The sequence below is a fragment of the Mobula hypostoma genome, chromosome 14 (assembly GCF_963921235.1).
Source record: "Mobula hypostoma chromosome 14, sMobHyp1.1, whole genome shotgun sequence".
Taxonomy (NCBI): domain Eukaryota; kingdom Metazoa; phylum Chordata; class Chondrichthyes; order Myliobatiformes; family Myliobatidae; genus Mobula; species Mobula hypostoma.
The window spans coordinates 41,206,289-41,225,036 of record NC_086110.1 but is presented as its reverse complement, the minus strand read 5'-3'; the positions used below and the strand labels follow the sequence as shown (position 1 = coordinate 41,225,036).

The window sequence follows — 18,748 nt, the reverse complement described above, 5'->3', positions numbered from 1 at the left end:
TCTTTCCTTCATTTGCTTTTGCTCACTTTTCAGTCTACCAGTTGATCAAGCTCAGCTTTCACTTTCCGCTTCATAGCGTGAGGAAGATGTTGTGGGGGTAACACTGTGGGTTGAACTTCCTCATCAATCTGCAGGTGGGCTGCATCCGGAAGCTTCCTGAGCGCATCATCGAATACCTCTGCATAGCGTTCTTCTGGTGTGCATTGTTTCTCTTTAAGTGTAGATGCACGCACCCTGCGAAAGTTGTCATCGTTGACTGTAATCAGGTTCATTTGCTGGCTGGCCCTGCTTCCCAGCAATGGTGTAAAGTCGTCAGTGACCATGACAAATTCGACAGAATACTTGCGATTCATCATGGGGTTATGCAATTTCACTCTGCACATCCCTTCTGCATCCATGGTGGTCTTGTTCCACATCATCAGCTTTTTTGTGCATTGTCTTAGTGTGTGGTCTACTCCCTCCAAGTACTTGCGGGGTAAAATGTTAATGCTCGCCCCGCTGTCGACTTGGAAGTCTATTGGCTTTCCAGTGATGAGCATCTGTGCGACTACGTCATCCTTGTCTTCAAACTGTTGACCACCAGTACGACATTGTCGATAAACTCGGTGCTGTTGTCACTGTTGGTTTGGTCATCGCTTTGTGCTTCCACCCCATGCACGGGCTTCTGCTTGCATACCTTTGCAAAGTGATTTTGAATGCCACATGCCTTGCACACCTGTCCGTATGCTGGGCACTGTTGCTTGTCTCCTGCATGTTCCGTGCCACAGTACGTGCAAAGGTTCACTTTGCTTCTGTGGCTGTTCAAGGTGCCTTTTGCTCTGGCTCCACCACTAGCACTAGCCTTCTGTCCAGGTTGCTTCGAACCTTTCTTGTTAGTGCGAGGTTTAATCCCATGGACAGTAGCAGAACTGCTATCTGCAGCTGTACTGAATGCTTGTCGGTGTGATTCAGCCATTTCTGTGCTTTTACAGATGTCAGTGCAGTCATTGAGCGGTAGCTTTCTCTCTTGTAACAGACATTTTCTGGTTTGGGAGTTGTATGATCTTGTCTCTCAGCAGACTATCTGACATACACGAAGAAAAATTACATGTCTTTGCAAGAGATCTGAGGCTGGCAAGAAACGATTCAAAGGGGGTATGGAGGGAAGGCTGGGTTCTGAGTTGGATGATCAGCCATGATCATAATAAATGGCGGTGCAGGCTCGAAGGGCCGAATGGCCTACTCCTGCACCTATTTTCTATGTTTCTATGTTTCTATGTCTCACCTTGTTCTTGTTACTGCTTGTTGAACAAGTACCATTCATATGTCTCATTTTTCTCACCGATAGCATATCTGTCAAATGCAGCTAACATCTTGGTGAGGTCTTGGCTTTCAGCCTCATCTGTGAACACAAAACTGTTGTAGACCTCAAGTCCTGACGGTCCAATTGTATGTAAAAGTAATGCCGTCTGGTATACTGGAACCTGTTTGTGCAGTTGTGCTACGACGCTGTAGTTAGTCCACATCTGCCGCCATGTCTTCCATCTGTCTATCACTCCACGGTTGACCGTCACAGCCGGTGGTGGGCAGATGCCGCTGACTGGGGGAGGACTTCTGCCCTGACCATGGTTCCCCGGCACGGGGTCGCCCGCGGGTGCTGGGTGCCACTGAGATTCTGCTGTCTCACCTCCAGGCATTGCTACTGCACCCGTCTCTATTTGTGGCTGATTGCTCGTCTCGGTCGATATTTTTCTACTCTTACACTCACCCTCCAATGTTTCAGAGTTACGCTATTATTATGCTGCCAACTGCAAGTTGGAAAAATCGGGCACTGTGGTTGAAAAAAGCAATTTTCCGAGCCCCACTGCTGCCACCATGTTTCGAGACAGATATTTCAGATAAAAACAATGGCGCATGGGCACCAACTTTAATCGTCTGCTCATGAGTGCACGTATAAGTATAACATAACAGTGAGGACCTACAAGTACTTGGGGCGCACCTGGATGACAGACTTGAGTCTGTCGGAGGCTGTGTACAAGAAGGGCCAAAGTCGCCACTACATCCTGAGGAGACTGAGGTGCTTTGGAGTATGCAGGTCACTCCTTCACATGTTCTGCCAGTCTGTTGTCACCAGTACAATCTTTTATGCAGTGGTGTACTGGCCCAATGGCATCAACATGGGTGATCCCAACAGGCTCAATAAACTGATTAGAAAGGCTAGCTCTGTTACAGGAGTCAAACTGGGCACACTGGGGACTGTGGTAGAACAAAAGACCCTATGGAAAATCCTGGCAATTCTGGACTATGTTTCTCACCCTCTGCATGTCATCTTGGCTGAACAGAGGGGCACTTTTAGTAATAGACTGGACAACCAGGTGACCCGTTGGGGCACCTTTTGAGAGAAAGGTAGTGCAGTATGATGTGATGTGCTTTGGAAGTTAAAGAAGAAGAACTCAGTGTATTAAAGAAGAAAGACGTGTAGCAAGACAAATATTGCTCCTCTTCGTTTAACGAAGGACACTTTTTATGACCACATTTCTGGTTTAACGAAGGACACTTTTTATGACCACATCTCTCTCAATAATTACTCTATGCCGCATATTCTCGAGTTGATCTTTCCTTTTCTCCTCTGTCTCTTCCTTTCTCCTCCTCCTCTGCCTGTTTTTGTCATTCTGGAGACACGCAGCCCTTTCATCCTTCATCTCTTCATCACTTCTACCATTTGTTTTTTCCTTCTGATCTGGCTTCTGAAGTCGTGCAGCCCTGGCCTGATTGGATTCTTGTTCCTTGCTCCGTCTGTGCCTATTGTTGTCATTTTGGAGACGTGCATTCCTGTCCTCCTCTGCCTCGTCTTCTCTCATCTTTTTTGTTTTGACTCTTTGATCCTGGAGTCGTGCGGTCTCCATGGAAGGTGGAAACGGCTCTGTGAGCATCGTGATGTGCTGCTGAGGCTGGCCGTGCGCATGCGCATGCTTTGCGGTGTGGCATTGCGGTCTCCATGGAAGGTGGAAATGGCTCTGTGAGCATCGTGATGTGCTGCTGAGGCTGGCCGTGCGCGTGCGCATGCTTTGCGGTGTGGCATCGCGGTCTCCATGGAAGCTGGAAATGGCTCTGTGAGCATCGTGAGGCGCAGCTGAGGCTGGCCGTGCACATGAGTTGGGCTGTGGCGTCCTGACTTCCATGATGGCCGATTGGGTCTCGGGTGAAAGGCAGCCTGTTGATTTTTACCGAATGAGCAATTTTATACGGATATCTAACTCTCAACTTTGCCTGCATTCTGCAAGTAGTGCATTTTAATTCGATTTAGCTGAAAAAAGTGCCGCTGTAATGCACCGTTTGCACTAATTGAAGGTCACAAACAGACAGACAGAGCATGAGAGTTTTAGCAGTATATAGGTTAAGGGAACTGCACTGCTCCAAAGGGCGCTATATGAGGTCATTCTTACCGTCGGCCATTAGGCTCTATAATGAGTCAACCTATAGCTGGGGAAGTGATGACACCCCCCTGTGATTTAGATTTAGACTGTTTGAGGTAACTTATTTTTTATTCTTTCTTTTTTTTTCTCAATATTTCTGTTGATTTCTATATAGAAGACAGAGTCCAAGAGAATACATATTATAAAACAAAAGAAAAAATATAATACTGGATACAGTATATTGAATCACATTAACAAACTCCTTACTTTATATTCATATAGATTAGATTAGTTCATATATTAGAATATAAACAATTTTATATAAAAAATCTATACCCACTACCAAAGTCGAAGCTGTTTGGGGGAAAAAAGAAAAAAAAACTTTACAGTTAATAAAATATGCTATTAACCAACTTCTATATTTTAATGAGAAGTCAAAATTTATGAAAATAATTTTAAAACGGCCCCCACAAATTTTGAAAATCTTGGTTAGATTCAGAAATTGAACAACGAATCTTTTCTAAATTTAGGCATGACATAACATCCCATAACTACTGAGCATGATTAGGCGGAACAGCATCCTTACATTTTAAACAAAAGTGCCCTCCTAGCCATAAGAGAGATAAAAGCCAGAATATGCAAATCAGATGTCTTCAAAATGATATCTTTCCTTCCAACAATACCAAATAGGGCAGGCAAAGGATTAGGCTTAAAATTTACTTTAAAGAGTACAGAAAAGTTTGGACTACTTCCTTCCAATATTTTCCAAGACTTGGGCACATCCAAAACATGTGAATAAATGAAGCTTCTCCATTGTTATGCTTATCACAGTAGGGAGATACACCCATATAAAAATGAGATAACTTATCCTTGGTCATGTAAGTCCTATGAACCACTTTAAATTGTAGGAGGGCACATAACGATGAAGTACTAACCAATTAAAAAATTTCATTCCAAGTTTCTTCAGAAATTGAAGTCTGTAAATCGTTTCCAAAGATTTTTGATTTTGTCTAAGGAATTATTTCTCATTCCCAACAACATATCATAAATATTGGATATTGAACCATTATAAAATGATTTCATGTTAAGAATTTCATCTAATACGTTCTTATCAGGACTATTAAGAAATATATATAATTGAGATCGCAGAAAATCTCTAATTTGTAAGTAGTGAAAAAAGTGGGTTTTTGGTAAACTATATTTAGTTGACAATTGTTCCAACGAAGAAAGACTTCCTCCAACAAACAGATCCCGGAAACGTGTAATGCCAAATCTTTCCCATTGTTTAAAAACTACATCAGTCATAGAAGGCTTAAAAAGATAATTTTTAAAAATTGGACTAGAAAGGGAGAATCTTAATAAACCAAAGTGTTTTCTAAATTGTATCCAAATCCTCAAAGTATGTTTGACCACCACATTTTTAGTTATCTTACTTAAGGATAAAGTACCACATTTTGGCTACCACGTTTTCAGTTATCTTACTTCTGTTCTAATATTTGTATATCTGTGCACTTGTATTGCTACTGTGACACTGTAATTTCCTTTGGGATTAATAATGTATCATATATCTATATATCTATTTATCTACCTGCCCGTCATCTTACAAGCCTTCCTCAATTACCTCAGAATCTTTTCTTGCCACTCTCCTTACCTATGTTGGCCATCTTGCCTTGCTACTCTCAGTCCTGCTGCAGGGTTTCAATCAGAAGCGTCAACAGTTATTTTCCTCTCACAGATGCTGCTCAGCCTATTGAATTCCTTCAGAAGATTGTTGATTAAAATATTGGATTAGAAGACGGATTTTGATTTTGTAAGGCCAAATAGCTTTGATACCAATTTGTTGAATTTTTATCATCCACAATTTGTCCAATGTTTTTGTAGCTGCTGCTTTTTGGTGTGCATTTACATAATTTTATTGAATCCCTTAATGTTATTACAATATTATGGCTAACACGAGAGGGAATAGTTTTAAGGTGCTTGGAAGTAGGTACAAGGGGGATGTCAGATGAGTGTTTTTTTTACATGGAGAGTGGTGGGTGTGTGGAATGTACTGCCAGCAACAGTGGTAGAGGCGGATACAATAGGGCCTTTTAAGAGGTTCTCAGATAGAGTACAAGGAGTTTAGAAAAATAGAGGACTATGCCCTAGGGAAATTCTAGGCAGTTTCTAGAGCGGGCTACATGGTCGGCACAACATTGTGGGCTGAAGGGCCTGTAATGCGCTGTAGATTTCTATAATTCTATGATTACCTGGCCTCCCTAACTTGGTTATCCATTAGAACTTGGAAATGTAGTTACAATGCAGATTAGAGTGTTTTGGTTTTAAGAAGCTTAAACCTCTTTACAGTGTAATCTCACCAAGATCATTTACTCTCATTTCTTTTGGTAGTAGTTGGGTTGTTCATGTTCTGTACTTTTGTTGCCAATAGTTACAACTTTTTCGGCTTCATTAAGCACAAATGGCTTTTAAAAATAGAAACATAGAAAACCTACCGCACAATACAGGCCCCTCGACCACAAAGTTGTGCTGAACATGTCCCTACCTTAGAAATTACTAGGCTCACAAATGACCCTGTGGCTAAATACTGTCACAAGAAATTGACAAACATCACATACAAAGTAGCTTTACAGGTTTTAATTGTGTCTTTGATGAACTGGCTGCACTGTACAAGATTCTGCAAAAGAGTGGCCTGACACCGATTGATTCACTTCATTTTGCTTGAGGCAAAATTAACAAGATAAGAAAGCAGTATCTGGGAGACAATGTTTCATGGAGTGACAAAATTAAAGTTTTGCTAAGCCAACAACGTGAAAAAAATGTCACAGTAGATACAAGTTCGCTGTTGACTTTTATAAATAGTCTTTGTGTTCATTTAGAAAAAAGGTTTCCGGAAGATTATAGTTAGTAGCTACAGGGAGGTAGTTACGCCAAAGGAGCAGAGCACAGGAAATTGGGTCACTGTCAGGCGAGGGAAGAGGAAAGGGCAGGCAGAGCAGGGTTCCCCTGTGGCCATTCCCCTCAACAACAAGTATACCGCATTGGATACTGTTGGAGGGGATGACTTACCTGGGACAAGCTGCAGCAGCCAGATCTCTGGCACTGAGTCTGGTTCTGCAGTGCAGAAGGGAGGGGCGAAAAAGAGGAGAGTGGTAGTGATAGGGGACTCGATAGTTAGAGGTACAGATAGGAGGTTCTGTGGTCTTGACAGAGAATCCAGGATGGTTTGTTGCCTCCTGGGTGCCAGGGTCAAGGATGTCTCTGATCGATTGCATGACATTCTGAAGTGGGAGGGTGACCAGCCAGATGTCGTGGTGCACATCGGTACCAATGACATAGCAAGGAAGAGTGAGGAGGTCCTGGAGAGTGAGTACAGAGAGCTTGGTAGGAAGTTGAAAAGCAGGACCTCGAGGGTGATAATCTCAGGATTGCTACCTGTGCTAGGTGCCAGTGAGGGTAAGAATAGGGTGCTCTGGAGGATGAACAAGTGGCTGAGGAACTGGTGTAGGGGGCAGGGTTTCAGATTTCAGGATCATTGGGACCTCTTCTGGGGCAGGTGGGACCTGTACAAGAGAGACGGGTTACACTTGAACTACAAGGTGACCAATATCCTTTCAGGGAGGTTTGTTAGTACTATTGGGGAGGCTTTAAACTAGATTTGCAGGGGGATGGGAACCAGAGTGCCAGAGCTGGCAGTGGGCCTGGGTTGAAAATAAATGATGTTAAAAATTCAAGCAAAGCCGCAAATAGAAAGGTTGTGAGTGGTGGTAAAAATCTTCTGAGGTGTATATATTTCAATGCTAGGAGTATTGTGGGGAAGGCGGATGAGTTGAGGGCGTGGATTGACACGTGGAATTATGATGTTATAGCAATTAGTGAAACTTGGCGACAGGAGGGGCAGGACTGGCAGCTTAATATTCCAGGGTTCCCATGTTTCAGATGTGATAAAGGCAGAGGAATGAAAGGTGGGGGGTGGGGTGGTAGCATTGCTTGTCAGGGAAAATGTTACAGCAGTGCTCAGGCAGGACAGATGAGAGGGTTTGTCTACTGAGTCCTTATGGGTGGAGCTGAGAAACAGGAAAGGTATGGCTACATTAGTGGGGTTGTATTATAGACCACCCAATAGTCAGTGAGAATTAGAGGAACAAATCTGCAGAGAGATAGCAGGCAACTGCAGGAAACATAAAATTGTGGTGGTAGGGGATTTTAATTTTCCACATATTGATTGGGACTCCCATACTGTTAGGGGTCTAGATGGTTTAGAGTTTGTAAAATGTGTTCAGGAAAGTTTTCTTAATCAATGTATAGAGGTACCAACTGGAGGGGATGCAGTATTGGCTCTCCTGTTAGGAAACAAGTTAGGACAAGTGACGGAAGTCCATGTAGGAGAGCACTTTGGTTCCAGTGATCATAACACCATTAGTTTCAACTTGATCATGAACAAGGATAGATCTGGTCCTAGGTTTGAGGTTCTGAACTGGAAGAAGGCCAAATTTGAAGAAATGAGAAAGGATCTAAAAAGCGTGGATTGGGACAGGTTGTTCTCTGGCAAGGATGTGATCGGTAAGTGGGAAGCCTTCAAAGGAGAAATTTTGAGAGCGCAGAGCTTGTATGTTCCTGTCAGGATTAAAGGCAAAGTGAATAGGAATAAGGAACCTTGGTTCTCAAGGGATATTGCAACTCTGATAAAGAAGAAGAGAGAGTTGTATGACATGTATAGGAAACAGGGAGTAAATAAGGGGCTTGAGGAGTATAAAAAGTGTAAGAAAATACTTAAGAAGGAAATCAGGAGGGCTAAAAGCAGACATGAGGTTGCCTTGGCAGTCAAATGAAGGATAATCCAAAGAGCTTTTACAGGTATATTAAGAGTAAAAAGATTGTAAGGGATAAGATTGGTCCTCTTGAAGATCAGAGTGGTCGGCTATGTGTGGAACCAGAAGAAATGGGGGAGATCTTAAATCGGTTTTTTGCATCTGTATTTACTAAGGAAACTGGCATGGTCTGTGGAATTAAGGGAAACAAGTAGTGAGATCATGGAAACTGTACAGATTGAAAAGGAGTAGGTGCTTGCTATCTTGAGTCAAATTAAAGTGGATAAATCCCCAGGACCTGACAAAGTATTCCCTCGACCTTTTAGGAGACTAGTGTTGAAATTGCAGGGGCCCTGGCAGATATATTTAAAATGTCGGTATCTACAGGTGAGGTGCCGGAGGATTGGAGAATGGCTCATGTTGTTCCGTTGTTTAAAAAAGGATCGAAAAGTAATCCAGGAAATTATAGGCCGGTAAGTTTGACGTCGGTAGTGGGTAAATTATTGGAGGGAGTACTAAGAGACAGAATCTGCAAGCATTTGGATAGACGGACTTGTTAGGGAGAGTCAGCATGGCTTTGTGCGTGGTAGGTCATGTTTGACCAATCTATTGGAGTTTTTCGAGGAGGTTACCAGGAAAGTGGATGAAGGGAAGGCAGTGGATGTTGTCTACATGGACTTCAGTAAGGCCTTTGACAAGCCCCGCATGGGAGGTTAGTTAGGAAAATTCAGTCGCTCGGTATACATGGAGAGGTGGTAAATTGGATTAGACATTGGCTCAATGGAGGAAGCCAAAGAGTGGTAGAAGAGAATTGCTTCTCAAATTGGAGGCCTGTGACTAGTGGTGTGCCACAGGGATCAGTGCTGGGTCCATTGTTATTTGTCGTCTATATCAATGATCTGGATGATAATGTGGTAAATTGGATCAGCAAATTTGCTGATGATACAAAGATTGGAGGTGTAGTGGACAGTGAGGAAGGTTTTCAGGGCCTGCAGAGGGACTTGGACCATCTGGAAAAATGGGCAGAAAAATGGCGGATGGAGTTTAATGCAGACAAGTGTGAGGTATTGCACATTGGAAGGACAAACCAAGGTAGAACATACAGGGTTAATGGTAAGGCACTGAGGAGTGCAGTGGAACAGAGGGATCTGGGAATACAGATACAAAATTCCCTAAAAGTGGCGTCACAGGTAGATAGGGTCGTAAAGAGAGCTTTTGGTACATTGGCCTTTATTAATCAAAGTATTGAGTATGGGAGCTGGAATGTTATGATGAGGCTGTATAAGGCTTTGGTGAGGCCGAATCTGGAGTATTGTGTTCAGTTTTGGTCACCAAATTACAGGAAGGATATTAATAAGGTTGAAAGAGTGCAGAGAAGGTTTACAAGGATGTTGCCGGGATTTGAGAAACTCAGTTACAGGGAAAGGTTGAATAGGTTAGGACTTTATTCCCTGGAGCATAGAAGAATGAGGGGAGATTTGATAGAGGTATATAAAATTATGATGGGTATAGATAGAGTGAATGCACGCAGGCTTTTTCCACTGAGGCAAGGGGAGAAAAAGACCAGAGGACATGGGTTAAGGGTGAGGGGGGAAAAGTTTAAAGGGAACATTGTGGGGGGCTTCACACAGAGAGTGGTGGGAGTATGGAATGAACTGCCAGATGAGGTGGTAAATGCGGGTTCTTTTTTAACATTTAAGAATAAATTGGACAGATACATGGATGGGAGGTGTATGGAGGGATATGGTCTGTGGGACTAGGCAGAGAATGGTTTGGCACAGCCAAGAAGGGCCAAAAGGCCTGTTTCTGTGCTGTAGTTTTTCGGTGGTTTTCTATGGTTTCTATGAGGTACAAGAATGGTCAGCTTTTGATTTCTCCGCAATTGCAGATTGTGACTTCACATTTGGCGAGAACAAGTTAATGCCTTATGTCTAAAATATCATGATTTTCTAGCTGAAAATACTGTAACAGTTTAATTATTTCAAATTCTCCGTGCAAGAAGAAATTAAATCCAAAGTCATTTCAAACTTTGCTCAAATGGTGGCATTTGTACTTCAAAATGAACAGTTTTGCGACCTTGCACAGTTGATGGACATTGGGGGAACCTTTCTTGCATCTAGTGTGGACTGTGAGTGCGGTTTTAGCCTAATCAATCAACTCAGAAACAAGCTGAGAAACCGTTTAGGTGAATGTCATTTGGATACGTTAATGAGAATCAAAAGCTGTCAATAGGAGGGAAATTCTTTTAGTCTAGATAGAGTTTACAAAGAATGGGTAAATGCCAAAGACAGGAGAGAGAAAAAAATAACTGAGTGACTTAAATATGTATGTTATTTTGTTGTTATTCTGTGCAGTTTTATGTCAAATATTTTGTAAACCTACATAAACTGTGCCATGTGTGCATTCAGTGCGCACATACTTTTGTCACAGGAAAAAAATTTGCACAACATAAGATTTTTCACACCCTGACTAGTAAAAATTAGAGGGAACATTGCCCATAGCCCTCTATTTTTCTAAGCTCCATGTACCAATCCAAAAGTCTCTTTGAAGACCCCATCGTATCCACCTCCACCACCGTTGCCGGCAGCCTATTCCACGCACTCACCACTGTGTAAAAACCTTATCCCTGACATCTCCTCTGTACCTACTCCCCAGCACCTTAAACCTGTGTCCTCTTGTGGCAACCATTTCAGCCCTGGGAAAAAGCATCTGACTATCCAGGATATCTTGGACATGATCTGAAACATCCTGGACCCTGGCACCTGGGCGGCAAAGTACCATTCGAGTTTCTTTCCTGCGTCCACAGAACCATCTGTCTGACCCCCTAACTATAGAGTCCCCTATCACTACTGCCTTTCTCTTCCTTTCCCTACCCTTCTGAGCCACAGGGCCAGACTCCATGCCGGAGGCATGGCCACTGTTGCTTCCCCCAGGTAGGCTGTCCCCCGCAACAGTACTCAAACAGGAGTACCTATTGTCAAGCGGTACAGCCACAGGGGTACTCTCTAGTACCTGACTCTTCCCCTTCCCTCTCCTGACTGTGACCCATTTGTCTGTCTCCTGTGGCTCTGGTGTGACCACCTGCCTATAACTCCTTTCTGTCACCTCCTCGCTCTCCCTGACCAGACGAAGGTCATCGAGCTGCATCTCCAGTTCCCTAACGCGGTCCCTTAGGAGCTGCAGTTCGATACACTGGGTGCAGCTATGGCCGTCCGGGAGGCTGGGTGACTCCAAGACCTCCCACATCTGACACCGAGCACAGAAAACCGGACTTACACACGTACTTCCGTTCTGCAATTAACACAGGTAAACCTACCTCGCCTCGTTTAAATAGCTTAATCCTTTTTTTTCTTCTGATGGCAGTGTCAAAATTGACTAAACAATTAATACTGCTGGAAGCAGAGAAGCAAAGCCAACACAAGGAGTTACAAGAGGCTCATCAACATTTAAACGACTTTTCTTCAAAGTATGATCAAGTTAAAGCAAGTCTTCGTGAGAAAATAGGGGTGGATGAACATAAAACAGCCTTGAATGATCTCCAAAGGTGTGCACATTTGTTTTCTAAATTAATTCCAATGAGATTGCACATGGAAACTTGAATCCTAATACTTCCAAGTGGAAGTGTAAAGATGGCTGAATTAATTATCCTGTTATTTCATTGGAAATGAAAGTTAGGTATTTTCTTTTTGGATATTTGATTAGCTATGCTATCTTTATATCTTGATAGTTAATTAAAAAGAATTATCTAACCAGATGGAAAAAGGCACCTCTTGCAGAATGACACTCCTGCAGAATTCCATAGAAATGTTCAGTAAATATCCTGCTTTAACCCAAGATTTTGCGAGCTGTTAACATTACTTAAGCTTCTGCTTTTTCACAGAAGGGATTAAACTAATGTTGAGGAAGACAAAAATTAATAAATGAATCAGCTCATAGCAGTAAATGTTATGGGAAGTGCAGGAGTGAATTGTGAAGCACACTATATAGGGGATGATGAAAAATGAGCAAGATTAGTGAAAATTGGATAAATAAAAATGTAAGCTTGTGTTGAGCTAAAATTGCTGTAATTTAGAAGTATTTTCCAATTTTTATTTTGTGCTATGTAAACTTTTCAAGGAGTTAGTTAAAAATTGGGCCTTTCACTTCTTGGTACATTGTACATTAGTGTTGCTGGACAAACAGAATCGCCTGGAGCTAATGCTTGTAAGTACTGATGTTGAGAAAGGAGAAAACCACAGTATGTACAGTAGATTGCTGGATTTTGCTGGGAAGCTTTCTTTGAGTTAAGCGTTTAGCAGCATCTTTTCACTACACTGCAAAATCTGGTCCATGATTTCAGTTTCTGAGCAACTTTTGGTGTGCTTTTTTTTTGTTCATTCTGTGTAGAAAACTGCTGCTGGAGCAAGAGAAGCACCATGTTGAAGTGGAGGAATTGATGGGAAAGATTGCATCTCTAAAAGCTGAGAAAAAGGGCCTGCTTGTTGAAAGGACAGAATTAATTGCTGACAATAAAACTTTAGAAGCAGAACTACACGCAGCACTGAAGTCTAACAGGTATATTAGATAAATTTGTACTGACTTCTAAATTTATTACAGTAATTCAGTTTCTGAATATAAGTCTTATTTCACATTAAGTAAATATTTTAGAAACATAGAAAACCTACAGCACAATACAGGCCCTTTGGCCCACAAAGTTGTGCGGAACATGTCCCTACCTTAGAAATTACTAGGCTTACCCATTGCCCTCTGTTTTTCTGAGCTCCATGTACCTATCCAAAAGTCTCTTAAAAGACCCTATCATATCTGCCTCCACCACCGTTGCCGGCAACTCATTCCACGCACTCACTGCTCTCTGCGTAAAAAAAAACTTATCCCTGATATCTCCTCTGTACCTACTCCCCAGCACCTGAAACCTGTGTCCTCTTGTGGCAACCATTTCAGCCCTGGGAAAAAGCCTCTGACTATCCACACGATCAATGCCTCTCATCATCTTATACACCTCTATCAGGTCACCTCTCATCTTCTGTCGCTTCAAGGAGAAAAGGCCGAGTTCACTCAACATGTTTTCATAAGGCATGCTCCCCAATCCAGGCAACATCCTTGTAAATCTCCTCTGCACCCTTTCTATGGCTTCCACATCCTTCCTGTAGTGAGGTGACCAGAACTGAGCACAGTACTCCAAGTGGGGTCTGACCAGGGCCCTATATAGCTGCAACATTACCTCTTGGCTCCTAAATTCAATTCCACGATTGATGAAGGCCAACACACTGTATGCCTTCTTAACCACAGAGTCAACCTGCGCAACTGCTTTGAGCGTCCTACGGACTCGGATCCCAAGATCCCCCTGATCCTCCATACTGCCAAGAGTCTTACCATTAATACTATATTCTGCCATCATATTTCACCTACCAAGATGAACCACTTCACACTTATCTGGGTTAAACTCCACCTGCCACTTCTCAGTCTAGTTCTGCAGCCTATCAATGTCTCGCTGTAACCTCTGACAGTTCTCCACACTATCTACAACACCTCCAACCTTTGTGTCATCAGCAAACTTACTAATCCATCTCTCCATTTCCTCATCCAGGTCATTTATAAAAATCACAAAGAGTAAAGGTCCCAGAACAGATCCCTGAGGCACACCACTGGTCACCGACCTCCATGCAGGTAATGACCCATCTACAACCACTCTTTGCCTTCTGTGGGCAAGCCAGTTCTGGATCCACAAAGGAATGTCCCCTTGGATCCCATGCCTCCTTACTTTCTCATAAGCCTTACATAGGGTATCTTATCAAATGCCTTGCTGAAATCCATATACACAATACCTACTGCTCTTCCTTCAACAATGTGTTTAGTCACATCCTCAAAAAAAATTCAGTCAGGCTTGCAAGTCACGACCTGCCCTTGACAAAGCCAAGCTCACTATTTCTAATCATATTACACCTCTCCAAATGTTTATAAATCCTGCCTCTCAGGATCTTCTCCATCAACTTACCAACCACGGAGGTAAGACTCACTGGTCTATAATTTCCTGGGCTATCTCTACTCCCTTTCTTGAATAAGGGAACAACATCCGCAACCCTCCAATCCTCCGGAACCTCTCCCGTCCCCATTGATGATTCAAAGATCATCGCCAGAGGCTTAGCAATCTCCTCCCTCACGTCCCACAGTAGCCTGGGGTACATCTTATCCGGTCCTGGCGACTTATCCAACTCGATGCTTTCCAAAAGCTCCAACACATCCTCTTTCTTAATACAGGTTTCCCCTGCCATCCAAAGGTACAGCGTTTATGAAATGGTTCGTAAGCCGGAATGTCGTAAAGTGAAGAAGCAATTACCATTTATTTATATGGGAAAAATTTGTGAGCGTTTGCAGACCCAAAAATAACCTACCAAATCATGCCAAATAACACATAAAACCTAAAGTAACAGTAACATATAGTAAAAGTAGGAATGATATGATAAATACACAGCCTATATAAAGTAGAAATACTTTTCCCACAATCATTGCCTGAACTGTTCTCCGTAGCGAAAATCTCACGCAAGCGCTCTCGGCAAAAACACGGCGCAAGCGCTCTCCAGTAACCTTTAAGCTATGAAGCTGCCAAATCGTACCAAATAACACGTAAAAATACACAGCCGATATAAAGTAGAAATAATGTATGTGCAGTGTAGTATCACTTACGGGAATTGGGACAGCGCCGAACATGCTGATGATGGTGTGTTAGGCTGAGTCGTCACAGGTTGGGGTGGTGCGGTGGCCCCCACCCTCCGGGCAGCGAACCGATACCGATCCGCGAAGAATGCAGGGGTCCAGCGGTAGCCGGGACGCACACAGCACAACTTTAAGAAAAAAGCAGAAATAAACATGCTAATTAATTAGGTGCGGCCCGGCACGTAAATGTTGGCCCAGATCAGAGGTGATTGCCGATTGCGTCGCCTCTGATCTGAACCGACAATTACGTGCCAGGCAGCACCTAATTAATTAGCATGTTTATTTCGGCTTTTTTCTTAAAGATGTGCTGTGTGCCTCCCGGCTACCGCTGCATTCTCTGCGAATTGGTATACGTCCACGGCCTGGGGGTAGGGGTGGTGGGACACTGAGGTGTCATCTCATCATCGTCTGTTTCCATTAGGGCAGGCAGTTGGTCTTCTTCTATGTCTGCCTGCCTCGATGTCGAAGGTCGAGGTTCGTCGTCTGCTGTGGCTGATGTGGAAGGCTTGCTTGACTGCTGAGCCTCGCGCATTTTTAGATCATACAGTTCTTTGTAAGCACTCAAACCATCTGCAAATATGCCCTAAACCAACGTACCCTTTTAAAATTAAAGTCGTACTTTATCATTACTCATTCGGTTTGGATTGTTATCCTTTCCTCTTCTAATTGCATTAGCTCTTCATCTATCAGTTCTTGGTCATGATATGCCAAAACCTCTTCAACATCATCTTCGGCAGCTTCCACAAGCCAAACTCACTTTGTCCTTACTTCGTTCACCATGATCGAAACGCTTAATTATGTCTAGTTTTACTCTAAGTGTAACACCCTTACGAGCTCTTTTAGGCTTTTCCGATACCTTAGAACTCACCTTGCAAACGGCTGCTCACAGGCACGTGTTTAAACAACGCCAGCGAGAATGCCGTTCCGAATCTGGGGGAGAACAGCTGCTCGGGGCACGCGCTGCTTTTTTTTTGTGGGCTGATTTTTTAAAATTGCGCACTGCTTTTCCCGCGCGCTGCCTTTTTTCATAACAGTGAAAACACCTTCTGTTAGCGAAAACAGGGAACTAATGTAGGTCTTTCATAACAGTGAGGTTTCGTAAAGCGAACGATCGAAAAGCGGGGACACCTGTAGCTACATGCTCAAGCTTTTCAGTCTGCAGCAAGTTTTCACTACAATCACTGAGATCCTTTTCCATAGTGAATACTGAAGTAAAGTATTCATTAAGTACCTCTGCTGTTTCCTCCGGTTCCATACACACTTTCCCATTGTCACACCTGATAGGTCCTATTCTTTCACGTCTTATCCTCTTGCATTTCACATACTTGTAGAAGGCCTTGGGGTTTTCCTTAATCCTGCCCGCCAAGGCCTTCTCATGGCCCCTTCTGGCTCTCCTAATTTCCTTTTTAGGCTCCTTCTTGTTAGCCTTATAATCTAGATCTCTAACATTACCTATCTCTTTGAATCTTTTGGAAGCTTTTCTTTTCTTCTTGACTAGATTTATTACAGCCTTTGTATACCACGGTTCTTGTACCCAACCATAACTTCCCTGTCTCATTGGTACATACCTGTGCAGAACTCCACACAAATATCCCCTGAACATTTACTACATTTCTTCTGTACTTTTCCCTGAGAACATCTGTTCCCAATTTAAGTGTCCAATTTCCTGCCTCATAATTCCCCTTACTCCAATTAAATGCTTTTCTAACTTATCTGTTTCTATCACTCTCCAATGCTATTGTAAAGGAGATAGAATTATGATCACTATCTCTAAAATGCTCTCTGGCTGAGAGATCTGACACCTGAGCAGGTTCATTTCCCAATACCAAATCAAGTACAGTCTCTTTTCTTGTAGGCTTATCTACATATTGTGTCAAGAAACCTTTCTGAACACACCTAACAAACTCCACCCCATCTAAACCCCTTGCTCGGGAGATGCCAATCGATATTTGGGAAATTAAAGTCTCCCATCATGACCACTGTGTTATTATTACTCCTTTCCAGGATCTGTTTCCCTATCTGCTCCTCGATATCCCTGTTAATACTGGGCAGCCTATAAAAAGCACCCAGTAAAGTTATTGACCCCTTCTTGTTCCTAAACTCCACCCACAGAGACTCCGTAGACAATCCCTCTGTGACATCCACCTTTTCTGCAGCCATGACACTATCTCTGATCAGCAGTGCCACGCCCCCACCTCTTTTGCCTCCCTCCCTGTCCTTTCTGAAGCATGTAAAACCCGGTACTTGAAGTAACCATTCCTGTCCCTGAGCCATCTAAGTCTCTGTCATGGCCACCACATCATAGCTCCAAGTACTGATCCATGCGCTAAGCTCATCTACTTTGTTCACAATACTCCTTGCATTAAAATAGACACATTTCAAACTGTCAGTCTGAGTGCGTCCCTTGTCTATCACCTGCCTATCCTCCCTCACACACTGTCTCCAAGCTTTCTGTATTTGTGAGTCAACCGCCTCTTCCCCAGTCTCTTCAGTTCAGTTCCCACCCTCCAACAATTCTAGTTTAAACTCTCGCCAGTAGCCTTAGCAAACCTCCCTGTCAGGATATTGGTCCCCCTCGGATTCAAGTGCAACCCGTCCTTTTTGTACAGGTCACTCCTGCCCCAAAAGAGGTCCCAATGTTCCAGAAATCTGAATCCTCGCCCCCTGCTCCAATCCCTCAGCCATGCATTTATCCTCCACCTCATTCTATTCCAATACTCACTGTCACATGGCACAGAAAGTAATCCCGAGATTACTACCTTTGCGGTCCTGTTTCTCAACTTCCTTCCCAACTCCCTGTAGTCTTTTTTTTAGGACCTCTTCCCTTTTCCTACCAATGTCATTGGTACCAATATGTACCAAGACCTCTGGCTTTTCTCCCTCCCACTGCAGGATATCTTGGACGCGATCTGAAACATCCTGGACCCTGGCACCTGGGAGGCAAACTACCATCCGAGTTTCTTTCCTGCCTTCACAGAATCGCCTGTCTGACCCCCTAACTATAGAGTCCCCTATCACTACTGCCTTCCCCTTCCTTTCACTACCCTTCTGAGCCACAGGGCTGGACTCTGTGCCAGAGGCACGGCCACTGTTGCTTACCCCAGGTAAGCTGTCGTTTCCCGCACCCCCCCGAACAGTACTCAAACAGGAGTACTTATTGTTCAGGGGGACAGCCACAGGGGTACTCTCTACAACCTGACTCTGACTCTTCCCCTTCCCTCTCCTGACTGTGATTCACTTGTCTGTCTCCCGTGGCCCTGGTGTGACCACCTACCTATAAGTCCTTTCCATCAACTCCTTGCTCTCCCTGGCCAGACGAAGGTCATCGAGCTGCAACTCCAGTTCCCTAATGCTGTCCGTTAGGAGCTGCAGCTCGACACACCGGGTGCAGATATGGCCGTCCGGGAGGCTGGGAGACTATTTTGAAAGAAAATATTTTAATTCTGTTATATCTAATTTTAATTATTCTTTTGTTTCTATTTTCCGTATTTTGTATTAATTGCACATGGAAATAGGCTATTTGCCTATTGAAATTATTCCAGCTTTTCAAGCAATTTCATATTTCATTGTGTTGCCCACTGCTATCCTGAAGTGGCTGTCTCCATTTGGCTTATGTTTCATTGCTACAGGCAGCTTTATGATGTTTGCCATGTGGTCATTTTTCACATAATTGAGCAGCAGACCATCATGGTTGTCTAAGATCCTGTTCACTTCATGAGCACCTACTATTTGTGCAACTCAATTGACTTTCAGAGCATTATCTTATTTTGCCATATAGTATCAGATTGAAAAGTTTGTTTCAAAAATAGGATTTGGGCCATTTCAAATATG

The 18,748-nt window shown here is 43.3% G+C and overlaps 1 protein-coding gene across 2 annotated transcripts in view; it reads left to right on the top strand.

The window, feature by feature from the left end:
* cep89 (centrosomal protein 89) overlaps window positions 1-18,748 on the top strand; it is a 189,762-nt gene that overhangs the window by 111,059 nt on the left and 59,955 nt on the right. For both annotated transcript variants that reach the window (XM_063066992.1, XM_063066991.1), the window contains exons 14-15: window positions 11,567-11,747; window positions 12,590-12,757. In XM_063066992.1, the coding sequence (XP_062923062.1) occupies window positions 11,567-11,747; window positions 12,590-12,757 (349 nt within the window). The remainder of the gene's footprint in view (window positions 1-11,566; window positions 11,748-12,589; window positions 12,758-18,748) is intronic.